This window comes from Typha latifolia, chromosome 14, assembly GCF_019914945.1.
Source record: "Typha latifolia isolate L0001 chromosome 14, TyphaL0001v2, whole genome shotgun sequence".
In the NCBI taxonomy this organism is placed as follows: domain Eukaryota; kingdom Viridiplantae; phylum Streptophyta; class Magnoliopsida; order Poales; family Typhaceae; genus Typha; species Typha latifolia.
The window spans coordinates 9,397,950-9,424,015 of record NC_133099.1 but is presented as its reverse complement, the minus strand read 5'-3'; the positions used below and the strand labels follow the sequence as shown (position 1 = coordinate 9,424,015).

The window sequence follows — 26,066 nt, the reverse complement described above, 5'->3', positions numbered from 1 at the left end:
TTGCACTGTGGGGTTAACAACTGATTCCTCTAATAGACTCGACGATGGCAACATTGAGGAAAAGCTGCTGCCAAAGATACCACGGTGGGCTCTCTTGTAAGCTTGAGATAATACATCGGCAAATAACATTGTTGGGGTTTCTGATGCCAGTTGCGTTGTTGAAAGCTTGTCTTTTCCTCCAGAGTATCATCTTTATGTCTCCCACGAAAACAGACAGAAGCCCCCTTGTAAACTGGAAACAAGCAGCAAGCCTTCTGGCATTCATGTTTTTGGTTTCATTCAGCGGACTTATCTTCCTCGAATCTCTGACCTAAGCATGAAGTGCTATATATATATATATACACACACACACACACAGAAACACACAAATGTAAACTTAACAGTGTCTTTAATTATTTGAGCACTATCTCATTTGAACAATGAAATGCAATAAAGGTCCACATTCTGGAAGTTAGCTGATCGACCAGAGCAAAAAATGTGAAACTAATCAAATGTCCCATTTGGCAAGCAGGAAATCTATTATAAAATATCTTACCTTTGGCTTTTATTACTATTAACACCATCATATGGTACTTATCTTCTGACCAACTGACCGTTATTATATGGATGAGTTAAAATAATTATATGCCTATATCTGCATAATGACTACAATACCACTACTTAAGTAAACCCACCTCTAAGATATTATCATTATCCTCCGTAGAAGTATTTTAATTTATTATTTCAAAAATAACAAAATATTCTATATTCAGTGAATCCAACTGATACGAGTTTTTAAGACAATAGAAGTAAAATGCATAAGATCGAATGATAAATACTTATGTGATAAGGTATCAATGATAAATAAAGCAAAAGGCCGTGTGTTCTCTCCATAAAATTTCCAAAGATATTTTTCCCAAACATTACCAATGTTTCGGATATATCTAAAAGATCAAGCAAAAAGTAGTTCGGTAGAATAAGAAATATGAAGGAATGGCATGCAAAATTTGGGTTAAAGCTTACAGTATTATCTGCTATTACTAATCTTGCGGTAAGACAAAATAGAAACAAGATCAGGAAAGATGCTGCGTAACAATAACCGACAAACCTTGACTATGGTCGTTCTTTCTTCAATTAACATAAACATTTCAGCAACAAGAATCTGGATGCATGGTTGCCCTCAAATTCAAACCTTTGATATCAGCCATCACACCGCCCATAAGATTCCACTCTAAGGGGACCAAAAGCAACAGATGTGCAGGGAAGATCTGGAAAAACAAAAAGAAGAGGGGGACACCTATATGGTTAAACTTTACTCCATAAAAGATGCCTCACACTCTTTAAGTCAAAAGATTCAAAACATGATTTTCAAGTTCTGAAAAGCTGACGGTGGTTTTGGGTTGATCAACATGAAATAAATCAGATGACAATAAAGGCAAGCACGTATGCTGATCATAAGTAAATAATAGCGGCTTAAGCAACCTTAGTGCAAGCATAGAAGAAAAGTTCAACCATGCAAAACCTTTAGTTCAAGTTTATGTAAACTTGAACTAAAGTTTATTTATGTAAACTGAATCCTGCATTATTTATGTAAACTGAATCCAAGTAGGCAAGTGGATATAACAGAGATAAATGGGAGACAAGGATCACGATATCTTGCATGGGTTCTTACCTGACCGTGGATTAGCATCAGCCTAAGCCATTGCCAAGCCAACCAGAGAAGTACAGACGTAGGATATGCAGCAGATGAAGCATGTTACATTTATGATGTTGAACAAATTCAACAGATAAGAATTAAATGATTCCCAGTGAGCAGATGCTGTCATTTTCCATCCTGGATATGTATTGGAGTTCCAATCCATTCGCATTTGTCTTCAACAACCTGAAACATCTCCCAGATGTAACCATCATTTGAATATTAGTCCTAGTAAATATAAGAAATCTAACAAAGCCAGGAAAAGAATTTACTTCAACAATATTCCCTTCATCAGCCTAAGCATTTCCCTTGCAGAAGTTCTGAAAAGAGTTCAGGTTCTATGGGACAAATGGAGTAATGAAGAGAGTAACACCCAAAAGAGAAACCCCGACAACCTGCTCCCATGCAGTGCCACTTGCAGCCTTGCAGAAGCAGGGAAATTATCAGCTTCCACATTGCCTCTTTTTCTAGGTCCATAAAAAATATCTCCCGCCATGAGTAACTACTGATAAGGGGCTCAAAAGGTCGACTTCATCCAATTTCCCATTCAGAGGACCATATACCAACACAGTACCTTCCCTGAAATTTCCAGATATGAAACAACAACTTTAACAGGTTTCTCTCTGTAGTACTGGGAAAAAAAATCATGTTCTAGGAAGTCGCAATTTCTCTCATTTCTGTGTTCATTTTTCATCGTAAAAATGAATAAATTTACATTCCTGTATATGTGCAATCCTAAAGCATGACCAAACTTCAGATTTAAGAGGTCAAATTCCTTTGTTGAAACAGAAAATCGAATTTAAATAGCAGCATGTGTCATACCTTAAATCCAGTCTGGTCGATCTTTTGAGGACTCTCAATGTCAAACATTGTTAAGATCATCTGTCTTCTTAAAAATAAGTCAAGCAAGTCTGAAAAGTTATGCATAAACAAGCCATCATGTAATCCATCTCCAATACTTTTTGAAAAAAAATGAAGGGGGAGATAATATCAGATTGACTGGTCAGCCTTGTAAAATTATACCTGTGAAGTTCAGAAAATGTTGTTCAAAGCATTCCAGTACCTGATTTTGAATTCCACACCTTTTTTCTTATAATCAATAGTCTCCAAACAAATAGTGTTAAGACATGATCCAAACTAGAAGCAACATATTGAGCTAGAAGCCAATGCACTCAGGATTGGAGCAAATTTCTTTCAGCAATTGGAAATTTGGAATATAGTAATTTGTTACTATATTAGATCAACATACTGAGGTCATTCAGATGTCAAGGACAAGTAACAAATATAACTAATGATTTCTATCGGAAGATGCTGTTGCAAATACCATTCATGATAATTTAACAATAAAAAGTTTCACAATAGGGTCAATATTCCACCTGGTACGTTCTTATAGAACCTGGGTAAGAGAACAAAGATTGTAATTTCTTATTAAACAAAATGTGCACTCTATTGACATCTTCAATGATACACCAACATTACAGCACTAATAATTACTAGTCATTGACATAGTATACAAGCAGAAAAGCAATTAAGACATACAACTAAGGTAAGACACAAGAAAGACATCCATGAGTTAGCTGACAAAGTGAAATCAGGCTACTCTACATGTCCATGAGATTGAGACTAGGAAGGTCAGTATCAATATTCCAGCTAACGAGTAACTATAGCAAATCTATTGTTCAATTTTTATCAAACTGCGTCTGGCAGTGCGAATAATCTATAGTCAGAATCAGACTTCAGGACATAGCACAAAGCATGCTGGCTGTAGGTTAAGGATCAGTCTATGCTTGTTTTTCTTCTTCAGGATGAGCATCACAATCTGACCGCTTTTCATGATTGTCATCACCAGAATTATGTTTGTTTCTGTCAAGTCTTGGATCATCCGTTTTTCGTTGAATGTCCCCGAGTTTTTCCTGCAAAATTGAAATGACAATAAGTATCTGCCAGGAATGTGCTGCACATGATTATACTAGGAGCTCACAGAATGCTTCATCACCTTAAGAGAGTTGTTCTGAGAAAGTAGTTCTTCATACTCCTTCCTAATCCGGTTCACCTCTGCTCTTAGGGAAGCATTTTCCTCCTTTAAAACCTCAGCTCGTTGAGCAAGCTCCTCACACTCGGCCTGGAAAAATAGTAGATATTAAATAATAAATCACAATTTATTATTAAGTCTGGAAAATAAATAGAAATATCCACAGAGGTTTTCAATAAAAATTTATGCAAGCTATTACCTGCTTGCGCAACCTGGATCTACGTGCAGATTCCCTGTTGGATTGCTTTCTCCTCTGCCTTTTGACTTCTCTTTCATCCTGAATATTGCCAACATGACAGTAAAGATAACTATGCCTCCAATAGTTTTCTGTACTTACAAGGTTACGTAGAAAAGAATATACACTCACTCATTCCACTTAAAAATCAGGCTTAAGGCCTCTGGTACAGCAGTCCAAGAATTAGATCTTTCAACTATTGCAAAGGTAATTTCTTCTCCTTAGAGATACATAACAAAGTAGTGTCATTATCCATGGCTAGGATTCATATGCAAGTACTTAACGTTACATATACAGGACTAGGGAAAGATTTCTTCCAAATCTCTCATGTAGTTCCTGTATTTAACTTTTCTTTCCTCTTCTCCTACTACTTTTCCCTGCATCTTTTCCTCTAGAGATCCATATCAATCTGCTTCAATCTTAGAATTAATCTTCTACTATAGTTCTCCATGTCAAAATAAAAAACAGACTCATCCTATATACTTCATTTTGAAAATCAAAATTAGATTGTTGATACAAACTTCCACCTCCTCAATAATCTTTGGATTGATCAGCACCGGAACTTGAAATTCAGAGTATCAAAGCATAATTTCAATTGTTTACGGAAATGGTGCCAATTTATCATCCTAGTGACTGCATAAATATATAGATCTTTCCCATTCTCAATCAAGGAAAGGAAATATTACAATGGACTAGTATATTGACAATACAAATATTGATCTTTAAAGACAATAGTCTATCAGAATTCCACATTAACATGCATAATGTACCACCCTTAGCGGGCATGCATTATCTGGTCAAACAGCAAAGGCACCCAATTTAATGATGCTGGTATCTCATCAAGGATTTTAATATAGCAAGAAAGGCATCATTACCAGAAAAGTGGATCCATGGCGCTTATAGATAGCAGGACTGATTTTTAAATTGTACAGTGACAATGACTTGCATATATTCCTGCATTGTCTACTCAAGCTCAATTAAGGAAGCGTAAGAATAGCTTAAAATTTACTACTGACTGGTTTCTACTTTATCTAGCCTATGAATGACCACACATCACTTCAAAACAACTCTCGAGTGAGTGTATATTCTTTAAGTGGCAAGTTGCAAAGAGAAATTACAATAAGCAAGACAATATCTTGACCTCACAAGTCACAAGAACAACATCGTTTGTACTAAAACTTTGAATCTGCTATGTGAAGTTAACGAAACTATTATCAAGAACATTAGCTTTATTGAAACACTAGGGCATCTCACACTTCTAAGGTGCACTACAATCACCAAGTAAATTACATTTTTCTGGTTTAGTAAATGTAAGTTTCACTAACTTGTCAGATTAAGTGCTTGAAAGTTGGAAGAAAACAACAATGTTTTTTTAACATATAGCATAGCACCGTTACTTTTTATTATTACCGGATGTAAAGGTTATATTACAGACTGAAACTACAATAGGCACTGTATATATAAACATAAACTTCTTCACCATCATTAGAACAAACGACCAACAAATATTATGCCAACCAGTTGATCAACCATCATACCACATCAGCATAATAAAGGAACTTTGGTAGCACTCCCGATAAAAAAAGTGCAAGCTAAGCAAAAACCTGCATCCAATGCTCAGCCGGAACTACAGCTCCTGTGACTGCAGTAGACGGAACCTTTCCACGTATTGGAGGAATAGGCGATGAGCTTGGAGTGGCCCAATAGTCCATGCCTATATTTAAGTTTGTAGTGGGACCAGCAACCCCTCCAAGTGCACCAGTTGCTGGCATCGGCATCATGGGCATAGTTTGACTCAACATTCCCTGTGATGGTGTACGAGTTACGCCATTCTGAGAACCACGTGTAGTGATGCCACTTTGAGAGGTCTCTGCTGTCATGCATAGATAAGCAAGCAAGTTTATCAAAGATAACATTGGCACCGAACTAGAAATAGATTTATATAGGTGTACCATCAAATGATTCTTGTCCAGCACTTGTCTTTGGCTGTGAATCCTGTGAAAGTTCAACTATAAGAATATGAGAAAGCCCAGAAGACCTCAATGAAACAGCATTAAGAGAAACATTTTGTGCCCAACCACTTTCAAGTCTTGATTCCATCTCAATCAAGAAATAAATTAAATGTGTATCAACACCTACTACATCTTAACAGGAAAAGAAGATAAATATCCAAGAAAAGAGGTGATTATACCTAAAGTTAAAAGAGTGAAAAGAGAAAAACTTCCTTAAATAATTTTTTTCTGAACTAGCAAAATAAGCGTTTAACAAAGTTATGAAACTAGAGAGGCTCCTACAAAATCTTAATCAGTATAATTCATATATCACAGCTGTTGTACCAGTATATGTTCCTAAAAACTCACATCATGACAAAGAAATAGATAACCACATCATGACAAGCACCTTTTCCCAATATGTGCTCATCATCTTGTTATAGGTAACATAATTTTTATTTTTTATTTTTGAATGTATCTTGTAGCTAGATTTGTTTAGATTATATTATTTGATTAAAACTCCTAAACTTAGGAGATTTGATCGTTCGTAAGTTATAGGATAAGATTTTTTTTACGATTTGGTTGATTTTGAATTTGAAAGAGTTCAAGTTTGATTATAGATAAGGTTAGGAAAGATTTGATTAGTTTAGATTGTGATTTGATGTAATCTCCACGTCTCTTTATATAAAACTGAGGGAAATTTCAAAAATGCAAACAAATTATCATGAAAAATTGAATGAAATATTATTCTTGTGGAGATTTCCATGTCTCTTCTACCTTCTTCTTGTCCTTCTCCCTTCTCGAGTAGACACACTTTCTATTGCCCCGACAATCTAGGTGGACTCTCTTTTTCCCTACAACACCAAGTGGGTTTGATCATCTTTTCCCATAGGCTTGGTGGGTTATCTTTCCATAACTTATCTATTTCATGCTAGTAGAGAGAAAGGTACTTAGACACAAAAAAAAGGGATCCACTGATGCTCTTTCCTCTTTTAAGCCGTCAATCTACATATCTCCTTATATCTCCCTATATTGGTATGTGTCCTATTCCACTCCATATCAATTTGGTATTAGAGCCATCAACTTCAAAACATTCCAAAAAATCCTCACAAGTTCTTCTAAAGAAACTCAACTTGAAATTTTCAAAAATTATGCTCCAGTAACTCCGCAAACATCACTAGGATTGGGAGCAATAACATGTGACGATGCACACGCGACAAGGTTTCCCTATACTAGGCTAGAAAGATAGATATATATTTATATCATGATAAACACATGCTGGTAGTATGCATTTATGCTATTCTCATGTCCAACCAATATAACAAAGATCCCTAAATCAAAAGTAATACTTTTATTGGTGCTCACATTCTGAGAATTTGCATCACTTCCTTCACTTGAACTCTCACTTCCACTTTCACCACTGCAAAAAACCACGATTTTCTCAATGATAGTAAAAGTTCACAAACAATGAAAGAAATTCTTATAGGATAATGACCCCATTTAAATTACATACCTTTGAGAGAAGACTCCATTTGCTGAAGCCCCAGATGCTTTACCCAGTTCATTGTTGTTCTTTCCTGTAATCATATTCAAACTACCTAAACTTCCTTTGGATCTTTTGAGAGGACTTCTTTTTTTACCTTCAGATGACTTACCATCCATTTCCGAACTACCAGGTGCAGCTCCCTAGAAGATGAAATTCATAGAGTTGCTTCAATGATGATAAATGCACCAAAAATTAAGTTAAAGCCTTTCCTACATGCAAGAGTTAAAAGATATCCCACTTACAAGAACATCAGCATTTCCATTAGGAGACGGCATAGCATAAGGAGTAAATGGATGTGTGCCCTGATCAATGGTTGTAAGATGAAAAGAAAAAGAAATTAGTTGCTAGCAGCACATGGTGTTCATGAGAGGATGTCAGATTCCAATTACACATATTGGCATATAGTATACCGGAGGCATAGATGGGTGAGCATATAACCCTCCTGGCGGATACATGACATATTGATGTGGTGGGGTTCCATATGGCGGCATAATGGGCTGCAAGAAAGGAGAGAACATAAACAAACATACAGAACCACTAATCACCATATACGTTATTCACTCTTAGAACCAACAATCATGTGTTTGGAACCTCTTTCTAGTTTTTATGTCACAGCTTCAGATCAAATAAATAAAGATACAGCTTAGGGAGGTTTCCATCTCTTAACCACATCAAAAATCTTTGAGACACATGCAATTCCATTTAATCCTTTCATATGTAATCCCAATAACAAAATTGCTCAATAGGGAAGAGCAGAAAATTACAACTGAAACATTCTATAGTCAATTGACTTTCGAGTTTCCTTATGGATTACTGTATTTAAGGGTTCAATGCAACAATTGTTATGGATTAACCAAGGTTAAGAAAAAGGTAAAATTTCTTGTCTATCCACAAGTAAAAGAAAGATGAAAATCCGTCTCATCACAAGGTTTTGCAAAGAAGCTATTTCACCTACCTGACTTTATCTTTTACAGAACTTTCTGGCAGTGTCCAGCATATGAGTCAGCTAACTGCTGACTACATCACTTATGATAGTGCAACTACACCTAAGCAATAATATGTCTAAAAAACCTGTCCCAAATATAATGTTATCCATAACTGATTATCATGATTCATGACATCTCTATCAATAACAATTATCCCATGTCTAACCATGATTGCCTATGATGTTCAAAACAAGATTCCCTTAGAGTTCCCTAATCCACTTTCTGTATATTACACATCTCTCTTGCCTATGATGCCCAGACATCATTTCACTGCAAAAATAATAATCAAGACAACCATAGAAAAGTTAAATAGCACCTGAGCTCCCCACATATAAGGATGAGCTTGGGGACTCGATGCCACAGGCGAGTGAAAGAACCCATGCGGCGGAATCGGCGAGTACGCCTATTGGAAGTGGAATTTGCAAGCTCATAAGATACCTAAAACAAGTAAATTTTAATTCTCAACAACAAAGCTAAAAAGTATCGCCCACCTGAAAGCTAGGCCACTCAGGGTAGACCGGGGCGGCTGGGCTGGAGGAAGTGGTTGGTGGCTGTTCCTGAACAAGATAACCCAGCACAGTAAAGTAAAACTAAAAAAGAACGCCTTTCCTTCTCTTCCACGAAAACTGTACAGAAATCGTTCCATAGATATTTTTTTTAAAAAAAAAAGATTGGATTTAGTACCTGCGCTGACGATGTTTTCGGAGTTTTCGCTTCTGCCTCGCTGCTTCCCATGATTCTTTAATACCCCTTTTCAAATCCTCACAATCTAACTCACTTAGTCCACCACTCAATCCATCTTTATGCTAAAACGGAGAAGAGCGACGAATACATCCACCTAAGCTCACCTTCTGATCTTGCCCCCAAAACCCTAATTTTTCGGAAACCCCCAGAAATCAACACAAATACTGACACTTCGAAGTGGAAAAAGAGGGCAAAAGTGTGGAAATCGAGATCAAAAGGGGATCTTCAAGCAGCAAGGAGACGAATCGAGATCGATGCGTACCGTTGGAGATCGAATCCAGCGAGATGAATACGGGAACGGGATCGCACGGCTCGAGTGCTCGTCGAATTCCACGAAGACGGCAGGAAGATTGATTGGAAGAGAGAGAAGGTGAGGAGCAAAATAGGAATTATCGGGTAGCAGGAGAGAATTGAAGGGAATCGGTGAGAGAAACGCAGAAAACTTGGGGAAACGGAACCACCCGTGGGCTTTTCTAACAAAAATAAAAAATAAAAATCTTTCGGGAAACGGGTTTCCCTTTCCGATGACTCGAGGAGTATTCCGCTAAATAAATCTCAAGATTTGCGACTTGGAGATGCGATATCCACCACCGAGGGGTGTAAGCATTTTTATCATTTAACACCCTATCTTATATATTTATTCTAATTCACACCCATATCTTTCTATTATTTTTTTAATTTGATCTTTGTCTTCCCACTAAATCACAGAAAGCCACCCTACTTGGGGTATTTTTTTATTTTTTTGGGAAAGGTACATTTTACTCCTTATATTTTAAATAAATATCACTTTATTTAGTTGGATGTCTATTTCTTTTCAAAAGAAAACAAAGGCATATGTATACTTCGCTCATGGATTAATTATCGTGTGATAATTAATTCATATAATCACTCCTGCTATTAGTAAAGAAAATTATAAATAACATCTTATAATTTGACTATATAAGCCTTCTGTTTTCATTATCTCTTTCTATTTGCTAACAAATACAAATCCACACCTTATCGTTTGATAGTTAACTATAATATTAATCCAATCATCTTGATAACTTAATTATCTCACCAACTTAAATTTTCAAAACAGTTTGCAAGCACACCAAAACACTGTTTTCCAACAACACATTATCCCAAACTACTGATGTTTAGTCTCTGTAACCATATTGGAGGAGTAAGTGATAAAAATAACTTAGAAACTTTACATTCAATCATGTGCTCATTTGAAAAGGAGAAGACTTTCTGTATACTAGCAAAGAACAATATAGATTACATTCTTTGAGAAACTTTTTATTCAAATAAATGAAGTAATAATTGCAGCAGCATCTAATACTGAAAAGAACAATTACTGATGCCTGCTGGAGCAAAGCCATGTCAGAATAACTCTTTTTATTCATCATCCATAAAAGAACTTCAAGGTTCCAACCACGTCGACTTGAACCGAGAATCATTTATCAAGAGAGTTAGACACTAGAAATTTCCCCGCTGTTCTTCCAGGCATCAGCTATGACCTTCTTGGCTTTGGAGTCATCAACATAATGTTGGTAGATGTAAGAAATGAATCCCCATATAGCAATAAGCATGGCCATAATCTTCACTCCATCCATCTTATCATGAAAGAAGATCACAGCAAAGATAGGAACCACTGGCAGAGCCAGTGTGCTAATTACATTGGAGAAGAGCGACGACACCACAAAGATCAAACCAACCACTCCTACAGAAGCTACCTGCCAAGATATAGCAGTCCATACCAGAGTGAGCACATAGGACACCCTCCCTGTTCCATATCCCTCCATTTCTCCCTTCAAGCTCTTCCACTCCCCACTCGCAAAGAGCCCAACAACCGATGCACAAGTCGCAACACTAGCTGTGTATATCTGCATCTCCAATACAACCGAGAAGGTTTCCCTCTTAATAACCTTTTCGAAAGTTAGTTGCATTAGGGAGAGGATGAGCGAGTAGGTTGCTGATGCTCCCAGTGTCAACATAAATCCAAGTGCATACTTTCCCTTGGAGACATCCGTGGAGCTATCAGAGTCTTCGCTGACCCCAAGGAGGGAGGCAGAGAAGGTGAGGAGGATGACGGAGTTGAATATCAACGGAGTGAACTTTTGAGCATTGAGAAAATAGGAGAAGACTGCATTGAAGGCAAGCTGACTCGCACATATGAGGGAGTAAGTCGAGACGGGAAGATACAAGAGACCGTAGGAGTACATCAAGTTGTCAGCGGCCACGAAGAGGCCCAGCACAAGATAGATAAGAGCAATCTTTGCAAGAGGAGGACTAGGGGAAGGGGCAGTTGTAGAATCAGACTTGCGATAATGGTAAAAAATCAACGGAAGGAAAAGGAATGGAAAGGCAGCAGTTTGGACGAAGGTGGCCATCCACTTGCTATTTCCACCTTGGTTGTAGTAGAACCTCCCAAGGAGCATGGCAGCTGTCTGTCCTGCTAAAAGGAAGAATATATTGAGGGCAACCATGAACCACCATTGCCAGTATCTGAATATGGACTGTTGTGGTGGAGATCTGTAAGTAGGTCTTGAATCATTTGATGGTCCTGGATCTGAGAATTAGATTAATTACCACAACCAAAAAGCACAGGATTAGTCTGGATGTATAATAAATAATGTGCTCACACCATGAACATTCAAGACTAGAATTTTGTAATCAAGTAATCACATACTAGTCAATAATGGTCCGACCGAAGATTTACTTCTTAGCAGCAAGTGTTGACTCACACTTCTTTCAGTTCGGTTTTCGCAAAAGCAAAAAAATTTCTTCATTTTTTGTAGGACTGCATTTTCCTCCATATAGTTAACGTAAAAATTTGACAAACAGCAAACGTGAAAGTTGTGGAATGCACATTGATGGCAGGTTGACGCACATTACTCGATTGGATCCCAATCAAGATAGAATCTAATTGCCTTCATGAAGTCCAAACTCAGCCGAACTAATATCCAATCCAATCTAGAAATAAATTGAGGTCCTTTACCTTTGATTATCTGATACAGAACAGCAATGGCTTTGACAAAATCAGATCGTAAACTTCAGTTCAATATTGTTGTGAAGCAAGAAAGTAAGAAAAATAATGAGGTTTCCGACAGTTGGATTTTTTTTTTTTATGAATCAGAACTTTAGGCACTAAACTAAAATATTTCTAGGCACATATGACTCTCAATTTAAACCAAACGGATTGAATTCAATGCCATTTTCTTTTCTCCAAACGCCTAGTTCTAGAAACACGAGTTCCAATTCCATCAAAGCATCGTCTTTTTGAACTAAAAGTGCAAGAGCAGTGAGAAGGGAGACTTTCTAATGGTGGGCCCATCGTTGACCCATCACTTTGGGCCTCCGTTTCGACTCAGTCCGTTGGCCGAACAACTCCAATGCACCCACCTCTCTCCCCCTCTCACTCCGAGATAGAAGAGAGAGATCGAGGAAACTTAATTCCCACAAACATGCCGGAGAAAAGAGGATTTCGTCGATTGGCACCGACTATTTTGCACAAAAAGATGAATAAACTAGATCTTCCTCTAGGATAAATCAATTAAAGGAGTAAAACCTAGCCCTAAATCATCGCAATAGACGAATTAATTAGAAAGGGAAAAAGGCGGAAAACAGAGATGAAGAGGAGAAGGGAATCGAGAAAATTTGCTGACCTCCCGTATGGAGCTGGATGTTTGGATCACCCATGCCTCCCTTCTATGGACGTCGTTGGGTTGGAAGGAAGGAAGGGAGGAGGAGACCGAGAAGAGGAATTAAGAGAAAGAGGAGGGGGGTTTTCGTGAATTTTTGACGAAGAAAGGGACGACGACGATGCTTCTTTTGAGATAGATACTCTTTTTGCGCCGCTCTTTTCCGTTAAAAGCTTTCTTTCTCGTGCTCTCACTCCAACTAATTTGCAACCCTTCTTTTTCTTATTCTTGGTCATTTTTGCAGGGAACCCCACTACTAACTTCGGATTTATGCTAGGCTGGTAATTAACATGTGGAGGATTGTCAATAAACCCCTCGTCGAATTAACTATTTACTAGGGGATCCTTTACTTTAGAAATAAAGGCAATTATATATTAAATATTTTTTTTTCTTTCTTTTTGCTATTCTCAAATTTACAAATTTATATTCATCTATATTCTAGAATAAGCTGTAATAATTACTTTTGAATTTTAATTTTTAATGTGATATAAAATGAATAAAAAGATGAGAAAATTATGTTTTATTTTTTATAAAAGCATCGTAGCATAAATTAGTAATTTGATTAATATATGATATAAAATATGATTTCAATAAATAGTATTTATAACTGTATAATATAGTTAGTTATTATGATATTTAATAAGGTGTATTTTAAAATAAGAAAAAACTTATTTATGAAGTCAAGTTTTAAAATCTTTTAGTTATGCTTACAATGTTATTTATTTGTGAAAAAAGAAAAATAGTTTGAGCTTTGCCTTGCAGATTGTATATGCTCTCGATTTATTTAAAGATTTCTTTAAAATTTGAGAGATTGAAATTACTAAGGAGCTTTGCCTTGGAAATATTTTCAGGGGCGACTATGTAAAAATCCCTTTTCTCTCCAAAAGAAAAAAAAAACTATGTAAATTTTCATTGCACATATATTCCTCAAAAACTTCTCTTTTCCCCCATGATTTAAGTAGCCATTGATCCAGATCCTAACCATGTAACAGTAAAAGACAAAGATGCCCTTATCCTTGCAGACATTTCATGTAGGACATATTGGCCCTTTCTGGAATTTCCACATGCAAATCTTTATTTTGTAAAGGGTGCTTTCAAATAGATTTTGGCTATTGAGCCAACTTTATATATGAATATTCACCCTTGTAAAGCACTACCTGAAATTAAACATTTAAGGCCACATAAATAATCTACTCTGGAGGTATAGACAAAAGGAATTATTAGCAAATCCATGAGAACCAAGGAACTCAGGAGACATACCAGAGAAAATTGCATCCTAAATAGACAAATGTTATAAAGTACAAGAGAATTGTTCAAGCAAGTTGGCCAATTTTTGAAAGTGTTTTGATTCAAATTTATTAGACAGAATGCAAAGTACATATACATAGCTTATAATAAATTTGTTGGAACTATCAAGCCCCAAGTACAACCAAGAACTGAGTTCAAATTACATTCTAGGGAAAGAAGTAGCTAACTATATCTCCTTGGTGGAACATTAAAACTGTTGGTTAAGTTTCATCTACTAACTATATGGTACACTAGTTTCTTAATCAGCTTTTCGTACACTTGCTATGGTTGACAGGCCCTAAACTACAAGTACTAGGTCCTGAGAACGGAAAAAGAATATTTGATTTCCTGACATGCATCAAGCAGACAGTGTAATTTACTGACCTGCTTGGGAAAAACAGCACCGACGATGGTGTGATTTCACCATGCTGCATCATCAGCACAGAGTAATTGTAACTGGTTTCTATGTCAACTAAATTATTCAGTCTCCAAATCATCTATGAATTTATCAGCAGTCACATTCTTATCTGGCTTTCAGAGGCCCAAAATTCATCAGGGTGTAACTTGTAACCTTCATCCTCATGAATTCCATATATTGAAGGAAATGCACCCTACCAACCATGCTCAGAAGCATTTCTTTCTGTCAAATATTAGCAAAACCAGAGCAGCCAACTGATGAGCTATTGAAGGTTGCTCAAAGGTATTCCACACCAATGTATTGATCATGCCTTTGAGGATGAAGATCAAACTGAAATCACAGGGTAAAACTGTAACTCATGATGTTGGACTTCCCCTATTCTACCAGTAGTCTCCACACGAACAAAGACCATTCTTAAAATGGTGGAATCTTTGCATGTCCCTCACGATAATTTCCCGCCCTGTCACCAGAGATATGAACTTGGTGGCATTGTGACAATCATTGCAAACACGGAGGTTCTTCCGTATCTGAATCGTGGTGCCTGGGGTGGTATTTATAAGCCCAAATGTGATGGCTAGCTTCTCACTATGGCTGTTGAGGAGCTGTTCTTTCACATCTTCTTCCACGTCATGTATCAAATCCATGTCAGGCACATAGCCCGCAGCTTTGATCTCATCTATTAAACGAGCTAACCTTGTGTAGATCCTCTCAGCTTGTGGGTGATTTGTAGTCCCAGAATAGAATGTGTGGAGCTGGTTTTTCAAATCAATGAAGCTGCATCCTGGAGTCTTCTGTAGCCCCTTCTTCTCCATCATAGTTCTCACTCGAGCCACGTCCTCCCACATCGAAGCATTCGCGTAGATATTTGCCAAGAGAACATGATAACCACCCTCTTCTGGCTCTAGCTTGAAGAGCCGCTTTGCAGCCTCCTCCCCCAAACGGACATTTTTGTGTTTCTTGCAGGCACCCAACATGGCACCATAGACACTAATACCTGGTTCCATTGGCATCTTCTGGATGAAGTCCCAAGCTTCATCAAGCTTTCCAGCACGGCCAAGAAGATCCACCATGGAGCCATAGTGGTCCATCCGAGGTTCGAAACCGTAGTCCTCCTCCATGCTGGCAAAGTATCTCCTTCCCTTGTCCACCAAACCACAATGGCTGCAAGCAGACAGAACGCTTAGGAATGTGACATCGTTTGGCTTCACAGGGCTGTCCTTCATCGCTTCAAACAGCTTAATTGCAGCCTCAACAAAACCATGGGATCCATAACCATCTATCATTGCATTCCATGTCGTCACATGTCTCTCACTAGTTGAATCAAAGAGCCTCCGTGCAATATTTACACCCCCACATTTTGCATACAAGTCTATAAGAGCTGTCGCCACATAGATATTCCTGTTTAAATACAGTCTAACAGCATAACCATGAATCCATTTTGCCTGCCTTAAGATCGATAAGTCGGCAAGGGCAGGAATCACACTAACCAAAGTGAAAGAATCAGGCCTTACATGCTCGTGCTGCATCTTGGAGAAAAGTCCTACAGCCTCATTGGAGCACCCATTCTGTGCATAACCTAAGATCATTGCATTCCAAGATACCAGAGTCTTCACTTGCAAATTCTCAAAAACCATCGTTGCAAGATCTACCCTCTTACACTTTGAATACATGGTGATCAGTGCATTCATAACTGAAGGATCAGATCCCAAGCCAATCCTTACCAGTAATTCATGAACACGCCTCCCCTCATCAAGATCCTCCAGATCACCGCAAGCATGTAGGGCCCCCATAACAGTTACATCTGTGGGCTCTATCCCTTCCTCTAACATCTTCTTAAACAGCCCGAGCGCTTCTTCCGCATTCCCACTCTGTCCATACCCATCAATCATTGTGTTCCATGACACGACATTCTTAACCCTCATCCTATCAAACACCAACCTTGCTCTCTCAATATCTCTGCACTTTGCATACATATCCACAAGCGCAGTCGAAATATTCACCAAAGATTCAAACCCCGCTCTAATCGCAAACCCATGAACAGATCTTCCAATCCTCAAACACCCGACATTCGCACACGCAGGCAAAGCAGAAACTAAAGTGATCGAATCCGGCGTCCCCCCATCTTCCTGCATCCTAATAACCATCTCCAGCGCAGCCTCCGCCAGACCATTCTGTGCATAGCCAGCAATAATCGCATTCCAGGCCACCGAGTCCCTTTCAGGCATTCTGTCGAACACGTTCCTGGCATCATCAATCCGCCGACATTTTGCATACATATTGGCGACGGCGGTCAGAGCAAAGACATTTGAGGAGAAGCCATTAGCAATAAGCTGCGAATGCACCTCCCTGCCGCGTCGCAGGTCGGAATTCTCGCCGCAGGACTTCAAGAGGTAGGTGAAGTTGTGGACGACAGGGCGGACGCCAGCAAGCTTCATGGAGGAGAAGAAGGCGAGGGATTCGTGCAAAGGCGCGAGCTTGGCGTAGGACTGGAGCATGGAGTGGTACAGCTCGTCGGGTTTGTCGCCGCCATCGATGGAGTCGAAGACGAGGGACGCCTCGCTGAGGCTGCCGAAGCGGGAGAAGAGAGAAACGAGCTTGGTCTGGAGGAAGGGGTCGCGGTGGAGGCCGCGCTTCATGAGATGGGGTAGGATTCGGCGGAGGTCGGCGGGGGAGGAGGAGAGGTCGAGGAGGAGGTGAGGAGAGGTGGGAAGAGATGGGGTTTGGGGTTTGGAGGAGGAGGGAGGAGGAGGGAAGGGGAAGGGATGAAGGGTGGAGATCATTTTAGCTTGTGGAGTGAGCTTTTTTGGTGTTCCATGGAGAAGAGGGTGAGGTTGGAAAAATGTACAAAGGGGAATATACAAATAACCCCTTGATATATTCCTATATTGTGTTAGACCATCTCCCCTTACATAACTAATACTAAGTGGCCTTTGGTTTCTACACTAAGTGAATAAGTACAAAAAATAAACTAACACCATATTTTTTTTAAATATAAATATTTTATTTTAAAATAATTAAAATATTTTTTTAAATAGTTAACTTAGCCTAGAAGTTTGATTAAGTTTAACTAATCATATAACATCGGGATGTTTTCTGTGTGTATATATATATATATATATGTTAAATTATAAGGCTCGATTTATAAATAGTAAAATATATATAGTGTAAATTATAATTATGTTAAAAGATAGGGTGTTATATATAATTTTTTTTTAAAAATAATTAACTAAAAATTAATGTGAAGGGTATAACTGTAAATATAAACTTTAGAACAATATATACAAATAAGATAGTTTTGAATAAGTGGTGTATGCATAAATAAGATATTTTTAGATGAATTCTTTTTTTTTAATTGGAATTATAATTTAGAAATAAGTAATAACCAATTAATATTTTTAGTATTTTTATTATACTCTTAGTTAGCAAAAGTGCTTATTAAGCTTGAATCTCAAGTTTAAATTAAGCTTGATTAGGCTCATGCTTAATTATACTTTGCTTGATCATTACCAAAGCTAGCTATCATACATGAATATTCTAAGGGATATTATTATAAACACTTACATTTTTGGTTTTATCGTTATTCACACCGTACTATATAGGTATTTAACATCGAACCCTGTATTTTACTTTTAATATCTTAAAAAAAATAACACAAATATTAATTAGTTCCTGTGAACGAACACTTACCATATAGATGAGTTAAATTAACTATAGATCAGAATGACTTTTATATCCTGAGTAAGTTTCTAAGACTAAGATATAGTAGAGAAAAGAACTTAAACTAGTCTTTAAGATCAAATGAGGAGTATTTTTAGCATTTTATTATTATTTTTTATTTTTGAGAGTAATGGGAATATTAGTTTCTATGCATAAGAGTTAACTCAAGGTATTTATGAGCAATTAAAAGCAAAATGGATAGGTAGAATAATAAATATCTATATGAAAGAGTGATTACTAGTAATTAATGTTTGAAAAGAAAATTTCTTTAGCTCAGGGGGTATTTCCATGAGTTGAAATTTAAAGCTTGGCATGCAAAGTAGAGTCCTAACTCAAGTTAGAAGCTTGAGCTTTTAAGTTGAGACAAAGTTTGTTTGGTGGTATTTTCTAGCTATTTAACTATTCATTCACAAAAGCACTTCCTTGTTAATTAACTTTGGTAAGGCACAAATATATTTCTTTTAGAGATCTCTAAAGTAAACAATGTAACAGAAGTATTACGAGGCTAAGTAGCATTAGTACTAGCTTTCTGTCAATAATTAATTTGAGTTTATCGAGCTGAGCTTGAGTGAGCCAACTTCAGTATTTTCGATAGCCTAGCTCACACTAGCTCTTAGGAGAGCTGAGTCTAACGGCGATTGCTTCAGTATGGAAATGACGATTGCTTCAACACGGAGATGATCCGAAGCGGTGATGTTAACAGTAGCAAGGCAATTCTTTTTCTAATCCACTTCTCTTCTTTTCATCCTTTTGTTTTATTTTTTTTGTTGGTCTCTCTTGCTTTCCTCCTCTTCTCGCCCCTCTAATTAGTGGTCTAATTAACTTGAGCCATTGTCAAGTAGTTACTTGTGTTGAACAATGTGTAGCTCTTTGAACTTTGAAGAATAAATTTAACTCCATCATAGTTCAAGGTAACAATTAAAAGACAAACACACAACCCCCTAGAGATAACAGCATTGAGAGAGAATCCTCTACCTCTTTCTTTTGTTCAAAGAACCTAATCTTTGCACCCTAACACCAAGCAAATGGCTCAGAATCCAAGGGTTAATACTAATTTACCCACATAAGCTGCATATAATAACCCTAATTATGCTTTGTTTAGTCCAACATGTCTAATAATCTCACGTTTTCATGCCATAGAATAGGATTATTTCTTTCTAACTGCACCCCCAAAAAGAAAACTAGTTAGTTGAATCTAGGGCTTGGGGTATGGCAAATTGGAAGGTTGAGTGAAAAGTGGGGCTTGTTTTGGCTTAAAGTGTTTCAAATGGAGAGTAAAATAATTGGGTTTCATGTTTCTCAAAGAAAGCAAAGAAAAAAAAAGGGAGAGTTTTAAGTGCCTATCTATGCCTCCCTTATTTTGAGCAAATCAAGATATATTCAACATTAAAATATGAAATGGTTGACTTTTTCACATCTATAAAGAAATAATGCATATATATATATATATGTTAAATTATATTTCAACACTCCGATATTATGGATTGGAATTCTATAGGGCCAACTCACGTGGAGTCGGGCATTTCAACACATTGATTGTGTATATATGATAATTTTACTTATACTCGCTCAAATCCTAAGAACCCTCTTAATTCTTTTTTAGGTGTGATTGAAGCCGGTTAGATACATGTGAATTGTATTGACGTGCATCTAGTAGCACATTTAGATTTACTCGTACAAATTGATCCACATCAAAGTTACGCTTCTGTATTACTATTAAATACTACAATAAATTTGCATCCTCAAAGAAAAGATTGTTATAGTTTAGATATTTTAATGAATAAATTGTAAGCTTTTATTTTACAAGGATATAGTATAATAAACTAAATCATAGTCCATGGGTGAAAAGTAACAATACTTTAGGTTGATTTTTCTTATAAGATTTTATGTGGGGCTCATGACTCATCTTGATTCAAATCTCTTGTACTTCTCCATCTTTCTCAAGAGTGTAAGATAAGATAAGATAGACCCACCAAAGTTGTTTGCATAGTGGATGATTGGACTGTTCAGTTCTTGGAATGAACAGGAGAAGGGCCCAACCCTAACCCTAACCCTAACCCTAATCCAAGATATGTTTGAACTATTTCCTAAATAAAATGGACTGCCTACCTGAGCACATAAATGAAGTGCAATGTTGTCATGTTCCCTAATGTCAGACACTGCTGTGCTATTCCTTGATGTTGCAATTTAAGAAGATGTAATTAACACTCACCCTCACACACACAAGTCCTCATTATTCACCAATTTCTTTAGGGCAAAGATATTAATTTAGTCAAAAATATAAGAAGGTATAATAATTTTGATACAAAGTATGAGATTGTCACTTGCTCCTAATTCATTGTGAAATATGATAGAATAACACCTCAATTTTACTTATAAGTTGCACAACTCTTAGTGCTCTAGTGAACCATAGATATTATCTATTATAGGCTTAACTAAAATTCGCATTGATGATCTGTTCTCTCCTGATCCCTCTCCGAACTCGACTTGAGCAAGGGTTGGTTTTTTCATTGCCAGCTTCATAGATCACAGTCCTTTCTTTGCCGACACTACTGGATATGCACAACAACTAAACTCTTACCCACCGAGGCGAAAGCCCTGCTGCAATTTGTTCTGCTTAAAAGTTTAGGCTATAAGCTCACTAAACTTACTATTGGATAAATTTCAAGTCTCTCGCTCAAATTATTAATATCCGATCAACCGCTCCCTAGAAATGGAAACACATTTTGAACGACATTTTTTTTTTCTTTTTTCGCTTTAAGCTCTCCATTGTTATATGGAGGCTAATCAACGTGCTAACCGGTTAGCGAACCAGGCTAAAGATCAACCCTATTCTTCTGTCTGAAATTACTCAAGTTTTTTCTGCTCTTCTAGATCATTTGCTTGTATACCTTTCTTTCTTGTTAAAATAAAATAAAATAATAACCACAAAAAAATTGTGGAGATTAGTTGGATTTGAGCAGAATGCTGTGTGGTGATTTGGGCAGACAGCTGAGCCAAACCCCCCAACCACATCAATACTCAACACCATGTCAGATCACCTGCATTGCATGTTTTGGTTTGCAATTTAATTCAAAAAAACAATTGTTTGGGTTTGTCTCATTTGCTGTTGCAATGCATGGCCTTCACTGAACTACCATCTTACTTTATAAATGTAATCTCTCTCTCTCTCTCTCTCTCTCTCTCTTGAAGTCTGTACTCTCTCCAACAAAACAAATGAAAACCAGTCTGATTAATAAATGAAAGTGAAACTTTCTAACTCCCATCTTCCTTCCACCACGAGAGAGAGAGAGAGAGACAGAGAGGAGAGAGTAGAGAGTAGAGAGGGTGCAGAGTAGAGAGTAGAGAGTAGAGAGTAGAGAGTGAGAGGTAGAGTGTACTTCAAACCCTAACAACACACAGAGCTCAAAAACAGAGAGCCAGGAATGCTTGCCAAAATCTCTCTCTGTCTCTCTCTCTCCTTCCTCTGACTTCTTCCCTTCTTCAACACTCCAAAGGCCCACTCAAGCCACCAACCCTATGGAGAGGGTAAGTAGAGAGGGAAGCCAACCAACCTAACTCCCCTCCCCCCCAACCCTACTATATTACTACTACTACTACTTTACTTTGCTCTTCTTCCTCTTTGTAAAGGCCCAATCAGTTTGTGGTGATAGTAGTAGATTGGTGGTGTTCCATTTTTGAGCTCAGGAAACTCCCAAAAGCTTTACAACAAGAACCCTGGAAAGACCCTGAAGAGAGAGAGAGAGAGAGAGAGAGAGAGAGAGAGAGAGACCCACATCAACTTTTCCAAGAAAGGAGCCACCTTTCCAGGACCACTATCTTCCCCTTCAAAAACCCACACCCAAAAACCCTCCGTTTGAGCCAAAACCCTAGAGATTTTGATTTTCCCGGCTGCAGGCAAAGGGGGGAAAGCTCACACCTTTCTCTTGCCGTCCTATGAGAATTCTCCTCTGTCAATGAGTTGGATCGATCTCGATGCTTTCGGGGTGCTCGGTTTCGAGTCTGGCGGCGAAATTCGCCTTCTTCCCGCCCGAACCGCCGACTTACAGCATCAAGAAGGACGAGAACGGCCGGCTCGTCGCCTCCGGGATACCCCGGGACAATTCGCTGGATGTCCTGATGTTGGACACCAGGTGTGGGAATAAGATTGTGGCGTTCTATTTGAAGAATCCCTATGCCCGGCTCACGGTGCTCTACTCCCATGGCAATGCCGCCGATCTGGGCCAGCTCTATGATCTCTTTGTGCAGCTTAAGGTCAATCTCAGGGTTAATTTGATGGGGTTAGTGGAGCTTTGTTTCAATGCGTATTCCTTTCTTGCTCTTATGATCCTTTGTGTTTAGAATTAGTACCTTTAGATTGCCCCCAAAGAGATTGTTATTCCTTCTATTAGAATTATTGTTTCTCTGAAAAATAGCAAACAGTTGATTCAAAAGACCAGGAGCAGTAGTAGGTGAAGTGGCACATTGCTAATAGTTTTAAGGACCCCCACATGAAGAAGAATTAGAGGGATGTAGGGGTTTAGCACCTTCAAGTATTAAGAGGAACATTTTCTTTGTATTGACTACGTTGGCATAGTATTTGAACTATATCACTTTATCTCTTGGTGCCTGCTTACCTCACGGAGGCATGACTGATCAGATATATATAACTCATAATTTGATGTTACTTCCTTAGCCATTTCCTAAATAATTTCTTTTTAATCAAGTAGTGATGTCTAATTGCCTATATCAAATTGGGAAAGTAGTTTTTTTTTGTAGTGTTTATCGACACTTACAGATGAATGTTTTGTTTAACCTTCTTCATTTATGCACACTTGTTGTAAGTACAAAAATTATTTCTTCCTGAGCCAATAGTTGAACCTTTTATCTACTTAATTCATCTTCTGATGAGATTTTTATTTATTTATCTTACAATTTGCAGTTTCGACTATGCTGGATATGGAGCGTCTACGGGTAAGGTTGGTCACTTTCTTCTAGTGGTAAATCCTTATCTTCTTTGAGGAAGTGACACGAAAGTGCAAAGTATATGCATTTCTCAGACAGAGTGTAAAGGTGCATTGGGATGTAAAAACTTTTCTGATAAGCATAGATAGTCTCTCCTGATGAGTATTCTACCTTAATTCATTTTTAATGTGCAAATCATTGAATCACCAAAAAGAAAGAGGGTCATTCAGCATAGGAAATTGGTACAAATAGGATGTATGTACGAATATGTGTAAAAATTCACTAGTATCTGCAAAGTAGGACTGCAGTCGCTAAGAATTTATTTATTTTCCTGAGTTTCTTGTGAAATTAGCATGTCATATTAAGCATGGTATGATTCAAAGACAAATTCTGCCCTCTGCTGGGTTCAAAAATTCCTGATAGTTTACCTGATCACACTACTCTATTACTTGGCCTACTAGGTTTAACTTATCGCTAGCAATAAGTTGATGTAAGTCACTGGCGATACCATTGTGATAAATGCATATCAAGGCAAAGCTACTTGACTGAATATAAATTTGTGAAGGCAAAGTAATGCTTTCTGGGCTTATCAGAAATGCTTGAAAATGCGATTTAACTTAATAACAATGGATGAAGTGAGAATTTGGTCAAATGTTCATACTATTGCAAAACTCTTTCTAGAGAACCCTAAAACTTTTTGCTTGACTCAAGGGCTCTTGTAGGGCTGCTCTATCTACAAAAGGCATCTGCTTTATGTTCATCTCAAGGAAACCAAGATGAATGATTTGCACTCAGACAATTATTGACCATATAATTAATTGCTTTCTACATGTTGGATAAAGCAATATATAATCTTCTGTAGTTCTGTTTCTGTTGCTAGCCAAGTGAACCCAACACATATGCTGATATAGAAGCAGTATACCAGTGTCTGCAAACTGAATATGGAGTTAGTCAGGAAGATCTGATCTTGTATGGGCAGTCTGTTGGTAGTGGCCCAACATTGCACTTGGCAGCTCGCTTGCCAAGATTGCGAGGTGTAGTACTTCACAGTGCTATATTGTCAGGTCTCCGTGTGGTCTGCCATGTGAATTTCACTTTCTGCTTTGACATCTATAAAGTAAGTATCATTAGTTGATTATATTGTTTTTCGGAGACCTGTGCATTTGAGCTAATAACCAGAAATTTGCTCTGCAGAACATTAACAAAATTAAGAAGGTGAAATGCCCGGTTCTTGTAATTCATGTAAGTAATTAATTTAAAATTTATGTCTCTTCTTTCATGTCTAGCTGTTTGCAATCTGTCTCTTGTATTGAATGACATTTGGAATTTCTATCGTCTTTTCTTTATTGCACATGCTTTAAGATTGTTTTTTATACTCATATTCTGATACTGTTGGAATTTTCAATTGATTACACGTATATGTTGCTACATTAAGAATGCTGATCACTAGAAAATTTTAGAGAAGAACTAGTCAGATGGTATCTTTAATCAGGTATATTTAGGTTATTGGGCACCTATGCTTATCTTATCTCTGGATAGTGGGTACATGATAACTAGTTGTATTTCTGCATTTCATTCTGTGATTAATTAATAAATGATTATTGTTCCAAGTTTTTAACCTCTAGATTTGCAATTAGATGACTTTAATATCAGAGAATGCAAATTTTTGGATGCAACTTTTTGGCCAAGAGAGTCATAATCTTAAACGCAATCATTGCCCCTATTAGATGACATGGAAATGCTCTGATCATGGTGAAGTTTCCATGCAAAGTGACTCTTAAGTCAATGCTGTGAGGGATTCCTACTTGGATTTAGGACCAGGCTGATGGTGAGACCCCTTCCACCAGTAAATCAAGTACAGATGGATAATGAGAGAGTATCCTGTCTCTAAATCTGAATAACTGCATGGACATGACGCATGCTACAGCCTGTAGCGGTTAGAGCACATAATGCTACACTCTGGCGCTTTACTTTTTCAGCAATATTGTTTTGGACTTTTCATTTGTCTCTCATGGACTTTCTGAAGTCTCCTAGTGTCAGGCTAGATGATATTTCCTATATTAATTCTAGTGCTTTTAGATAGTAAACCAAGGATTTAGTGATCAAAATATAAATGTATATATTTACATATATGTCCTTTATTATCTTACTGAAATTGTGATCGTGTGCCATTACAGGGAACCGAGGATGATGTTGTGAATTGGTTGCATGGGAATGGGTTATGGAAATTATCAAAGGAACCCTACGAGCCCTTGTGGATCAAAGGAGGAGGCCACTGCAATCTAGAGCTGTATCCAGACTACATCGGCCACCTATGCAAGTTTATCCGAGAAATGGAGAGCGTCACAACTGCAACTCGGCTTAAAAAGATTCGACAAACCCTCCAACTCCCCAAGAAAACTTGTAAGACCAACCCTACTGCCGCCACCACTTATGCCACCACCACCACTTTTACTACTAACTGCTTCTGCCGAATCCGATTCCGCAAACCCAATTGCTCTGGTTGCTTGCAAGTAAAATGCGTAAAGTTGCGGTGTTCCAAGGGCTCAGCATACTTATGCAGCTGTTGTTGTGGTGGAGGAGATAGGCATTGATGGTGATCTCTGTATAGAAATTGTCTTTAGATATCTAACCTTTGTAATGTTGCTCAATTAGGATGAGCCGATTGTATCGCTATTTCCCTTCTTTTTTTCAACTGATCTTGTGATCCCCATGCCACTGATGAGAACATTATTTGATTGGTATCATCTGATGCTTGAGATCTGTATCACTTGTAGGGAAAATAAATTGTCATGTCTTCAATCTTCA

General features: G+C 37.7%; 4 protein-coding genes across 12 annotated transcripts; 1 reads left to right on the top strand and 3 right to left on the bottom strand.

The window, feature by feature from the left end:
- Positions 1 to 3,076: 3,076 nt before the first annotated feature.
- Positions 3,077 to 9,650, bottom strand: LOC140800703 (bZIP transcription factor 1-B-like). 6 transcript variants are annotated; one of them, XM_073155490.1, is made up of 14 exons: positions 9,472 to 9,650; positions 9,314 to 9,336; positions 9,150 to 9,215; positions 8,957 to 9,022; positions 8,782 to 8,868; positions 7,890 to 7,976; positions 7,722 to 7,781; positions 7,447 to 7,619; positions 7,299 to 7,353; positions 5,895 to 5,937; positions 5,547 to 5,815; positions 3,907 to 3,984; positions 3,672 to 3,797; positions 3,077 to 3,588 (listed from the first exon to the last, which is right to left on the bottom strand). In XM_073155490.1, exons 3-14 carry the CDS (start codon positions 9,198 to 9,200, stop codon positions 3,457 to 3,459), a joined length of 1,227 nt encoding a protein of 408 aa, XP_073011591.1. In that variant the 5' UTR covers positions 9,201 to 9,215; positions 9,314 to 9,336; positions 9,472 to 9,650; the 3' UTR covers positions 3,077 to 3,456. The 6 variants fall into 6 exon arrangements, with proteins under 6 accessions (XP_073011591.1, XP_073011593.1, XP_073011595.1 ...); XM_073155492.1 differs by having other exon boundaries at positions 7,447 to 7,510; positions 7,589 to 7,619; positions 9,150 to 9,336; positions 9,472 to 9,647; XM_073155494.1 differs by having other exon boundaries at positions 5,547 to 5,812; positions 7,447 to 7,510; positions 7,589 to 7,619; positions 9,150 to 9,336; positions 9,472 to 9,643.
- Positions 9,651 to 10,363: 713 nt separating this feature from the next.
- LOC140801509 (probable purine permease 11) lies at positions 10,364 to 13,105 on the bottom strand. 2 transcript variants are annotated; one of them, XM_073156685.1, is made up of 3 exons: positions 12,857 to 13,092; positions 11,881 to 12,199; positions 10,364 to 11,760 (listed from the first exon to the last, which is right to left on the bottom strand). In XM_073156685.1, the coding sequence occupies exons 2-3, from the start codon at positions 12,005 to 12,007 to the stop codon at positions 10,661 to 10,663; spliced, it is 1,227 nt and encodes a 408-aa protein (XP_073012786.1). In that variant the 5' UTR covers positions 12,008 to 12,199; positions 12,857 to 13,092; the 3' UTR covers positions 10,364 to 10,660. The 2 variants fall into 2 exon arrangements, with proteins under 2 accessions (XP_073012786.1, XP_073012787.1); XM_073156686.1 differs by lacking the exon at positions 11,881 to 12,199 and having other exon boundaries at positions 12,857 to 13,105.
- A 1,117-nt stretch (positions 13,106 to 14,222) lies between these two features.
- Positions 14,223 to 17,500, bottom strand: LOC140800667 (pentatricopeptide repeat-containing protein At1g11290, chloroplastic). The gene has a single exon (XM_073155437.1). The coding sequence runs from the start codon at positions 17,375 to 17,377 to the stop codon at positions 14,978 to 14,980; it is 2,400 nt and encodes a 799-aa protein (XP_073011538.1). The 5' UTR covers positions 17,378 to 17,500; the 3' UTR covers positions 14,223 to 14,977.
- A 4,108-nt stretch (positions 17,501 to 21,608) lies between these two features.
- LOC140801395 (uncharacterized) lies at positions 21,609 to 26,066 on the top strand. Of its 3 annotated transcripts, none has more exons than XM_073156497.1 (5): positions 21,609 to 22,594; positions 23,236 to 23,272; positions 24,139 to 24,375; positions 24,453 to 24,500; positions 25,436 to 26,066. In XM_073156497.1, exons 1-5 carry the CDS (start codon positions 22,290 to 22,292, stop codon positions 25,850 to 25,852), a joined length of 1,044 nt encoding a protein of 347 aa, XP_073012598.1. In that variant the 5' UTR covers positions 21,609 to 22,289; the 3' UTR covers positions 25,853 to 26,066. The 3 variants fall into 3 exon arrangements, with proteins under 3 accessions (XP_073012598.1, XP_073012597.1, XP_073012599.1); XM_073156496.1 differs by having other exon boundaries at positions 22,152 to 22,594; positions 23,236 to 23,293; XM_073156498.1 differs by having other exon boundaries at positions 22,445 to 22,568; positions 23,236 to 23,293.